Genomic DNA, 11,455 nt, shown 5'->3' with positions numbered 1-11,455 from the left:
TTCATTGTGCAAATGTCCTGTTTATAAGATTGATGTTGTCACTTGATGTTGATGAAATGTTTCTCCCTCTGAAAACGTCCAGATGAACATAATCAACCTTTTGGCGGTGTGTAGCAGGAATGTCTGTTCACAGTTTGTGAAATGTAAGAAATTTGCCTTCTAGAATAAAGTCCTGCTCACTCTTGTAAACTATACTTTGAAGCACTGTCTTCCCTTCGTGCCCTGAAATATGCAATTATAATGGGGCAAAGGTGACAAGGGGGGTACCTTGATTTGGTCGTGGGCCATACCACATATAAATGGTATTTTTAAGAAATGGGTACTCTATTGTTTTTCAGCTTGTTTTGCAGTGTTTTGCAGAATAAACACTGCTCAAAAATATCAAGAAAGATTAAAAAAAACCCTGCATCAGATCTCAACCTGGGGGCGGAAGAAAAGTCATGCATGATATCTAAACTGGACTGGGGAAGGTGTGGAACAAAAGTGCAACAGGCTCTGTGTGGTATGGAAGAGTTGACACATGACTGAGAAATGCAGCAGAAGCTATTAAAAAGGATATATTCTTCATTTACTAAAGATAACTATTTAATATAAGTCAGGAAAGATATTGAAAATTAAAAGACGTAACAGCATAACTGATGTATGGGTTAGGGTCACATGACTCAGCCCTGACTAAAGGTTTTATCAAAAGAAGTTTGAAGACTAACAGTGAGGCCATCTGTCTACTGGAAGCAGACTGGAAGCTGGGAAAAGGGAACAGTGTGTGCAATGCATGCACTTACAAACTCGCAGCTAGGCCTCCCCATCACCTCAACAGAAAATTGGATGGTAACAACCAAGCTACCATCCACAAAGAGGTCAAACCTGTGAAGACCACATAATACAGTGACAACCAGTAATCACATTTATTAATGAGGGTCTTTGTTATACAGTGGTTACAAAACATAAGATATAGTGATAGTAGTTGTTTGTACAGAGGGTGGCATCAGTAGATATTCTGACTGGTCAGTAAAGGAAAAGTTTTCTTACACCAGGAATCAAGCTCAGGACACCAAAGCAGAAGGACTACTACAGTGGTTTTGGTTCGTGTGTCTTAGTTTGTCTTCAGTGTTTTGAAGGCGGAGATAGAGAGGAGACCGTGCATGACCACAGCACCAGTGTCAAAGAGAAGCAGCAGCAGCGTCACACTCCAGGAGTAGTCCTGCAGAGCACAGGAGAGACAGGCTGTACTACAATCCACAGGACTTTTAGGATCAGACAGGGAAAATGAAAAGAGATCAATGTGTCAGAATAAGTGAAAGGGCAAAACATAGCTGATGACACTGACTGCCAGTACTTGTGGGAGGCAAGCCCTCGAGTAGTAGTCATCCGAGCACGTGACTTCTCTGTGTGATGTGTGGAGGGTGTAGTAATACAGGCCGAAAGCAAGCAGCGTCCCCAACAGACCAACCACATTGCTGCAGACGCAACCCTGAAGCTGCAGAGGAGACAGCTTTTATTAATCATGTGAGATTATGTAATATAAGATGTTCATTTTATCAGGAGTGTAATCAGGTATTGTGACATTGTGAGACATGATAGCAGTCTTAGTCTTTTGGCATGTTTCTCATACTTACTCTACACGTTTCAGAACTAATTTTAAGATTACACATCATTACGTTAAAAACTGTATTTTTAAATGATTTTACACCACATGCAACAGGACTAAAACACTTCAGCTGTTTCCTCATCGAATGGGCATCATCAGGATGTTTTTGGGGAAACCTGAGTGCCTTTGTGTTCTTCGTGGTCAGCATTGGGTTCCTCCTAAGCCCATGCATTTCTGCCCAGTCTTATAACTGAGGCAGGTGAGGCCTGCAGGTCTGTAGATGATGTTCTGGCTTCTTGGAGTAATTTTGCTCTCACTGTTTACTGGAGTCCCAAAGCATTAGAAATGTCTTCGTAACACTTTCTAAACAAGGTGTGGGGAACTCCAGGCCTCGAGGGCCGGAGTCCTGCAGGTTGTAGACGTGTCCTTGATCCAAAACAGCTGATTTAAATGGCAAAATGACCTTCTCAACATGTCTTCAAGTTCTCCAGAGGCCTGGTAATGAACTAATCATGTGATTCAGGTGTGTTGACCAAGGGTGAGATCTAAAACCTGCAGGACACCGGCCCTCTCGGCCTGGAGTTGCTCACCCCTGGTGTAGACCGACAGACATCGATGACTATTGTCTCAGCTGTTTCTTTAGTTCGTTGCTTGCTGTTACTTTTTGAGGTCTTTCAGGCTACGTCGCAAAAAGAAGAGTGCTCAATCCCAGTTATGCCAAGGATTCTCATACACACACACACAACCACACACACACACACACACACACACACACACACAGTGTATTTACTGTTAGAAAACCTGTCTAATGTGATATTTTAGTTTTTGAGTTTGGTTTTTTTGTTCCCTTTTTTCCAATCGGACCTTCACATTAGCATTTTATGCCAACTCACTAGGAGTCTGCTTGGGTTCTTCTCATTGGCCATTGTGAAGGACCCCCCTGCCATAACCTGCAACACACACAAGAAATATAACGGGAAGGTTAATGTTGCTTCAATGATAAATGATAGCAGCAGCGCACAAATCAAACAGGATGCAGAAGTCAAACATGAAACAGTAGAACAAAATCCTCGAACTAAGTGATTCTTTCATTTGTTGGGGGGCGGGGGGGGGGGGGGTACACACAGCACACGTTTAATTCAAAATCATTTAAAAAATATTTTAAAATCAAAAGCTTTTCCATTTTGAATGATGAGAGATTCCAGTTGTTCTACAGTTTGTGGCCTCCTTCACTGTATGAGCTCTTATGATGCACCATGCTTTTGGAGTACATGTAGCACAGGATTCACACAAGGCCCTCCCTGAACAAAGACAACATGCGTACTGTGAGTATATGCAGTACTTGATCACTTAAAACACTTTATACAACATGCCTCATTCATACAAGTAGCTTTTTCTCCCAAGTGCTTCATATACAACATACACCCACTGCAAAGGACACATTGTTCACTCTGTTCGTTCCCATCAGGCTGCAGGCTGGAGCCACGAGAAATCAAAGCACCTACTCTCCAGTCAGTAGTAGAGCTGGTCTGATATGAGGGAGTAAATTGATCGTTTTGAGATTAAAAGATGTTCAGTCTCATGCTCAAGTGCAACAATCTGATTCTTGCCATGATGAAGTCGGTTACATTATGGCAAGGACCCGATGCACACAGTGTGTGGAGGGTGTATGGGAATTTCTTTTACTTATGTATTTATCACATTATTTTATTGTATGATGCCTTGGTGCCACTGGATTTTAACATGTCTCACACTCATACAGTAAGACAGATGGTGGGGAAGCAGACGACTCCACAGGAAGAGTCTTTTGTCTCTTCGAGGACTCTGGGAGGTAGCGAGGGAGTGTGAACCAGCTGTGTGCTGCCTTTTGTTCCTGCAGAAGGTATTTAACTGAGAGCCATGCTAGGCTCAGACTCTGCTGACCGTCTGTCCTGCGGTCATGCAGGGACTTCATCAAGCTTGGTTGTCTGTTCTTTGTGTGTTTGGATTAAAGAATGTTAGCTACCGCTCACCGCTCGTCTGCAGGCTTTATTTAATGGAAAACTTCCACAACAAAAGTGAGCGTCCATTTATTCCTATTAGCCTCAATGACAACAACCACAGTAATAATTATGATTTTATACTGCGGTGACTTTTCAGTCGAGGTGAACTCCTCCTTCTCTGGCCTCTCTCACACACAGTTTTGGGCTAATGTAGACAACAGGGCTGTCGACCCAAAACGGCCCCAGGCTTCTGTTCGAGGCAGATTAAAAGGGAAGGAAAAGGGTGTGGAGTAAGGGTTCTTACTTACTCCACACTGTGGAGTAAGTAAGAACCCTTACTCCACAGTGTGGAGTAAGGGTTCCCCACTGTGTGGGATCTGTCACAAAGTGGAAATTTGTGTTTATTTTATGGTTTATGTTGTTTTGATCGTACTTGTTTTATCCTGATATTTATATTGCAGTCCCAACAGCAAGAAGAGTTAGAGGGGGAGGCGCACCTGCCTCCCAGGTGATGCCCCAGGTAGTGTGCCCCATCAATGTGCTCACTTCTTTTTGGGTTGGCTATGAGCCCTCCTGCCTCAGGGACTCCCGGATACAGTAGCCCTTGGTCAAATCCAGCGTTGTGAAAAAACAAGCAGTGCCTAACTGGACCAGTAGCTTGTCAAACTGGGGCATGGAATAAACATCAACCTGACAGCTTGTGGTATCCCACACAGAGCCATAAAGACCCATTTCTCTTCACCACAAGTCCTATGAGGCAACACCAGGAACTATAGGGCTCTATTGGCCTCCAGTAACACTGTGAGGAACCTTGGAGTCATTTTTGACCAGGATATGTCCTTCAACACACATATTAAACAAATATGTAAGACTGCGTTCTTCCATTTGCGCAACATCTCTAAAATTAGAAATATCCTGTCTCAGAGTGACGCTGAAAAACTAGTTCATGCATTTATTACTTCCAGGCTGGACTACTGCAATTCATTATTATCAGGATGTCCAAAAAACTCACTGAAAAGCCTTCAGTTAATCCAAAATGCTGCAGCAAGAGTCCTGACAGGGACTAGAAGGAGAGAGCAGATTTCTCCTGTTTTGGCTTCCCTTCATTGGCTTCCTGTTAAATCCAGAATTGAATTCAAAATCCTGCTCCTCACATACAAGGTCTTAAATAATCAGGCCCCATCTTATCTTAATGACCTTGTAGTACCATATCACCCTATTAGAGCACTTCGCTCTCGCTCTGCAGGCCTACTTGTTGTTCCTAGAGTATTTAAAAGTAGAATGGGAGGGAGAGCCTTCAGTTTTCAGGCCCCTCTTCTGTGGAACCAGCTTCCAGTTTGGATTCAGGAGACAGACACTATCTCTACTTTTAAGATTAGGCTTAAAACCTTCCTTTTTGCTAAAGCATATAGTTAGGGCTGGACCAGGTGACCCTGAATCCTCCCTTAGTTATGCTGCAATAGGTGTAGGCTGCCGGGGGATTCCCATGATGCATTGAGTTTTTCCTTTCCAGTCACCTTTCTCACTCACTATGTATTAACAGACCTCTCTGTATTGAATCATATCTGTTATTAATCTCTGTCTCTCTTCCACAGCATGTCTTTATCCTGTCTTCCTTCTCTCACCCCAACCGGTCGCAGCAGATGGCCGCCCCTCCCTGAGCCTGGTTCTGCCGGAGGTTTCTTCCTGTTAAAAGGGAGTTTTTCCTTTCCACTGTCGCCAAAGTGCTGCTCATAGGGGGTCATATCATATGATTGTTGGGCTTTTCTCTGTATCTATGAAGCGCCTTGAGGCGACATTTGTTGTGATTTGGCGCTATATAAATAAAATTGAATTGAATTGAATTATCACTCCCACCTACAGCATAGAAGCCACCTCCTTCTGATAAGTTTGTCTTACATGTTCAGGTAACCGATAGGTGCATGACTGCACCGCCACGCCAGAGCACATTTCAAGAGTGCTCTGTGAGTGTAGTACAACCAGGCAGGGCGAGAACACATCTGCAAAATGCTGCTGCAGTACAGCAACATCTGCTATGTGTGAGATGGTCATCACGATGGAGGAAGACAGGAATGGTCGAATCTGGCACCAACTCATCTTTCCTTCACCAGTCTCATCTGAGAAGCTGTTCCAGCCTCTCTACACGCTTTGACTTAGTGGTATATCTGCGTGTCCCTGTCCGGTCGCACTACTTACCAATCGCCATGTGACCACAAAGGGTCCTTGCCACTTAGCAAGGATCCTTGAGCTAGAAGAAAGAAGCAATACAATCAAAAACTGTCTGAGCCCCTCTGTTGTGCAAGCTCCGCTGACGTTCCTGGGCCTGAAGCAAATTTTCCCGGGACAATCTCCCATATGGGTGTAGCTTTGCTCTCAGGTTCTGGACCTACGCCCTAGAGCAGGACATCTACACATCGGTTGGTGGTTCAATGTTTGGCTCCTCCCCTCTGAGTGTCAAGATCCTGGGCAAGATACTAACCCAGAGTTGTTCTCTGAAGCGTCCATCAGAGTGTGAATGTGTGTGAATGTTACGTTATGGCTGCAAATTGGTGGAGGAATCATGAAGTACATACCACAATTCCCAAGACTAGTGGCAGTATGAAGAGTTTTGGAAGACTTTGGTCAATGTAAGCAAACGGGGCAGAGAACAGCACCTGGAACAGCCCCAACAGGATGGTGAGCACCTGTGCAAACAAAGATGTGCAAAAGACAACCACTGAATAATATATATGAACTTACAAGTGAGCTTCAGTCAAGCAGTTGTGTCTAAATCTCACCGCAACACTTTCAGGGTCAAACCAGGCAAAGAGGCGACGTAACCTTGCTCCCTCAGAAGCCATGTTACTGCAAAACAGGAAACAGTGTATCAAACTGCAGTATGGATATCCACACAAATGTGGACACAGGCAGGTGAGAATCAGTTCTCAAACAGTTCAGAAATAACAATGAGACCAGGAGCTTCACTAAGTGGGAGACTAACCTAAACATCACACCACTGTAAGAATGGGTGGATGACTGAATGTTTGTTTCAAATATGAAACAATAAAACTAGTGTAACAGTATGATTAAGGATAAATATGATAAACTGTTATAAACACATGCACCTGAAATCTTTACAAAACATTAAAAGGAAACTCTTCCACTGTGAAAAGGAAATCCTCGGATACATGGGAGTAAACAGGATACCACTTCATTTGCAGACAAAGTCTTTAACCTGCACACTTACCTCAGTACGCTACACAGAGACATCTGCATGCTGTCTTATATGAAGATCAGAACTATGATGAGTCATTAATTGCCAAATTTGTCAAGTCTACTAATCACAAAGTGGGTCCGTCTACAAGACATGGGGCACAATCTGGAGGCCAAATGGAGAACAATAGGAACACGCTATGATGTTGCCAAACGTTCAGTTGTTAGTGTACGTTTGCTGTTCTGGGATTTATTCTTCCCGATTTCAAACAAACAAAAAGATCAGTTCTGTTCTGGTCAGAACTCAGAGTCAGATTTATTCTTAATCCCACTAAAAAAATAAACCAAGTGCGGCTAAAATAAAAAATGAAAACATACCCAACTGGACGATAAAGCAGATTAAAAAAGAAAGAGGCTATGCACAGACCCACATACGTATGTGTGTGTGTGCTGTTTGTTTGGAAAGGCTCTCATGCATCGGGCAACAGAGAACACAATGAGATAGGGAAAGATAAAAGTAACTGTGTGTTAGTTCATTAAAACCACATGTCAGAATCCTCTTGGGAAGAACAGGAATGCTGCAGGACAAGAAACAGATGGTGAGAAGAAGGAGAAGAGGGAAGGAAAAAGAGGAAAAGGCATGAAGAGGAAAACAGATTGATAGGCAGGTTAATAAAATACATTACAACAATGTTTTCTCCTTCACTATGCTGCAAACATTCACTCCTTTGTTCATGTGATTCTTACCAACGTGGGGATCCCATATATGCACAGGTTTAGAAGACAGCACAGTTTTGCATCCCAAAGAAGCAACTTTGAGAAAATGGGATTCCAGATTTACATTTAGTAGAAGTAGTTTTATTCTTTGTATTAATGTTGAAAAATCGTGAACAAAAGCAGAGCCTGCAGAGCGGGAGCGAAGTGCTCTAATAGGGTGATATGGTACTACAAGGTCATTAAGATAAGATGGGGCCTGATTATTTAAGACCTTGTATGTGAGGAGCAGGATTTTGAATTCTGGATTTAACAGGAAGCCAAAACAGGAGAAATCTGCTCTCTCTTTCTAGTCCCTGTCAGGACTCTTGCTGCAGCATTTTGGATTAACTGAAGGCTTTTCAGGGAGTTTTTAGGACATCCTGATAATAATGAATTACAGTCGTCCAGCCTGGAAGTAATAAATGCATGAACTAGTTTTTCAGCGTCACTCTGAGACAGGATATTTCTAACTTTAGAGATGTTGGACCTCGATCTTAAAATACAGTGAGACACCTCGATCACTGAGAACAGCATTTCCCGTATGGATGCAATGTTTTTAAACAGTTGTGTATTGATTTTCTTTTCACTTCATCTACACAATCGTTCTCTGACACCTGCGATGCTCTGATGTTTCACATTAGTCCTTACTGCCGGCGAGCTGAACATGATGATTTGGTGATATTTGGAACAAGTTCTGAATGTTGTGGGGTAAAGAGTGCGTGAAAGGGTGTTCTAATGTAAGCATTTCATGTGATAAAAAGTGTATTGGATGGTTCTTTATTCTCTGTCATTCATGTATCTGTGGTGTCCACTGACAGACAGCGTGTATTACAGTTCAGACGATGGAGACGAGTGGAAAATATAGTGAATATGGGCAGCTACAGACAGAACACACAAAGCTCTGTCAAGCATAAAGTTTCTAGTGTTCTTGGTCGATGTGAGTTTTGTAGACTTTGACTGTGGAACCTCACGATGTTCATCCTTCAGACCAGATTGGATGTGAGTGTCCATCTTTAGATATGCTTTAATCTACTGAAGCTCCAAAACTGTGGAGCAGCAAACCCCCCACTCCTCACACCTTGTACAGGTTTAAACACTGCCTCAGTGGGCAGGGTCTGAATGGTTCATGTGTGTCATGTTTAACTTTACACAAGCTGCTTTTCCTCTGTAAACCACTTTGTGACCGTTTTATTTTACTTTTATTTTTTAAATCCTTAAACTCGCTATATAAATAAATGTAAACTTTTTCATTTACAGACATTTTACCATACACTTCTATACAACCAGATCTTTATACCAGCCAGAGGAGTGGGCCCCCTGTTGGTCCTTGGAAAGAAGAACTGATGTAATGAAACGTGTGTAACATCAAATCTATGACAGCACTGATGGAGCTGCCATCTTGTCGTATTTGCTGCCAGTGACTGAATCCTGATTTGGACCATTTCCAAGAATCTTCTTCTTCTGTGGGGACTCTACGTTGTCTGCTCTTGAATATCTGTGGTGTTGGCCGGCTGTGCCAAACACTCTGTAACGAATGAGTGTGAAGTACAGGCTGGGCCATTTATATGGATACACCGTAATAACATGGGAATGGTTGGTGATATTAAAGTCCTGTTTGTGGCACATTAGTATACGTGAGGGGGCAAACTCCTCAAGATGGGTGGTGACCACGGTGGACATTTAGAAGTCGGCCATCTTGGATACAACTTTTTTTTTTTCAATAGGAAGAAGGCCATGTGACACATCAAACTTATTGGTAATGTCACAAGAAAAACAATGGTGTGCTTGGTTTCATGAGTTATTTACAAGTTTCTGACCACTTATCAAATGTGTTCAATGTGCTGCCCAGTCTACAGTTACTATGTTATTACGGTGTATCCGTGTAAATGGCCCAGCCTGTACAAAGATATGAGCTGTGTTTGTGGAGCTGACGAGAAGGAAGTGCAGGAAGTGTCGAGATGTACTGTGTGAGAAACTGCTGAATGTACAAGTGTGTGTGTGTGTGTGCGTGTGTGTGTGTGTGTGTGTGTGTGTGTGTGTCTGTGTGTGTCTGTGTGTGTCTGTGAATAGACATGTAGTTATATGAGCTGTTTAGGGAGGGTCGGGTTCTTCTTTTAGTGTCCTGTAGCTGAGCAGAGTCACATCAGAAGAAGAAGACTGGACTCAGTGAGCAGCATTAACAACTACCCAACATTTGTTTAATTTCTGGCTCATTCTCTACTTGTTTTTCGTCAAGTTGCATTAAAGTGTGAAAGGAACTGAGAAGCTGGTAATGAGTCACTGCTTCCCCATTTGGACTTTCAGGCATGGCAGGAAAGGATTTCATCAGCAGCTAGGGCATACTTCCTCTTCTGTTTCATTCAGCTCAAGAACAGTTTCAGAAATCAGCATCAGGATAAAGTAGAGCAGTTAAGTTAGAATACAATCAGGTGATTTAATTACACGATTCCTATCATTTGCTTAAATACAATATTTTGCACTTTAAAGTCTAAATTTGTGGACATTTGTAAATCTTTAACCTAGCCTTTTTAGGCTCTATAATCAGGAGGGCTACTTGCACTTGACTAGATTTTCATCATCTAGATCAGGGGTGTCAAACTCCAGGCCTCGAGGGCTGCTGTCCTGCTGGTTTTAGATCTCACCCTGGGTCAACACACCTGAATCAAATGATTAGTTCATTACCAGGCCTCTGGAGAACTTCAGGACATGTTGAGGAGGAAATTTAGCCGTTTAAATGACCAAATTACCAAGGACACATCTAAAACCTGCAGGCCCTCGAGGCCTGTGATCTAGATGGATCTACTCACCAGTTTCTGCACTTGCTGTTGGGATACACCCTTTGGAATCAGAAACTCAAACCCTTCAAATGGAAAGTCGGTCCACACTTCCTGTACAGGAGTGAATGGCTGATCCACATTTTACAGTTGTAACCTGGAGCCATAGAGGTACTCGAGAGTATATAACCACAGCACAGTACAGACAGGGGAAACTGCTGTTTCGGGTAAACAGCTGCATGAAGCCATTTCAAGTCATTATCCTGGGCTGTTTGTTTTGTGGAGCTATAAGGCATTACTGCATTCTCACTTATTATAGAGTGTGCACTACAAACCCCCCACTCCTCACACCTTAAACAGGTTTAAACACTGTCTCAGTGCCTGGGCAGGGTCTGAATGGTCCATGTGTGTCATGTTTAACTTTACACAAGCTGCTTTTCCTCTGCAAACCACTTTGTGACTGTTTTATTTTACTTTTATTTTTTAAAACTCGCTATATAAATAAATGTAAACTTTTTCATTTTTGTACTTACTAACTGCTACCATACACTTCTACACAACCAGACAAAGCAGATCCTCATCCTACATTATAAAAATGGAAATCCATTTACAAAAACAAAACAAAAAAAAAATTTCTTGTGATGCAACTACTGCAGACTACAACTACTCATTTATTTATTTATATATATATATATATATATATATATATATATATATATATATATATATATATATACATAAATGAGCTTTATAGAGCAACAACAACTATAATAAGTATGAATAAAAACACAAACACTAAAAAATTTACTACAAAATGAATGCGTCTATTTCAATTTTTATGCTTTTTTCCCTCTTTAAATATCTAAAAATAAAAAATTTAGTGCAAATAAAGTGCACTTTGTACACTCACTGTGTGTGTGTGCACATTCTTTCTAATATGTACATAAATAGTGCCAAAACAACAGAACGTGGACTGTGAAAGGCGCGTGGGCTTGTGTATCCTATTCAACTGTCAAAGATGAAAACAAAAATAAAAAGCAGCCCAACCTTACCTCCTGTAAAAGTCTGAGGGGTCTCAGGATTATTCCACAAAGGTCTGTGTATCGCTGCTTGTCTGGAATGTAGGAAAACAGAACAGGAAGCGAAGGAGGCGCTCTGCTGGA

General features: G+C 42.1%; 1 protein-coding gene across 1 annotated transcript; it reads right to left on the bottom strand.

The window, feature by feature from the left end:
• Positions 1 to 881: 881 nt before the first annotated feature.
• Positions 882 to 11,454, bottom strand: LOC146517639 (uncharacterized). The gene is made up of 6 exons (XM_085164080.1): positions 11,345 to 11,454; positions 6,348 to 6,414; positions 6,144 to 6,254; positions 2,482 to 2,538; positions 1,328 to 1,477; positions 882 to 1,201 (listed from the first exon to the last, which is right to left on the bottom strand). Exons 2-6 carry the CDS (start codon positions 6,408 to 6,410, stop codon positions 1,094 to 1,096), a joined length of 489 nt encoding a protein of 162 aa, XP_085020206.1. The 5' UTR covers positions 6,411 to 6,414; positions 11,345 to 11,454; the 3' UTR covers positions 882 to 1,093.
• Position 11,455: the final 1 nt, after the last annotated feature.

The sequence above is a fragment of the Neolamprologus multifasciatus genome, chromosome 6 (assembly GCF_963576455.1).
Source record: "Neolamprologus multifasciatus chromosome 6, fNeoMul1.2, whole genome shotgun sequence".
NCBI lineage: Eukaryota > Metazoa > Chordata > Actinopteri > Cichliformes > Cichlidae > Neolamprologus > Neolamprologus multifasciatus.
This window is presented reverse-complemented; position numbering and strand designations above follow the sequence as displayed.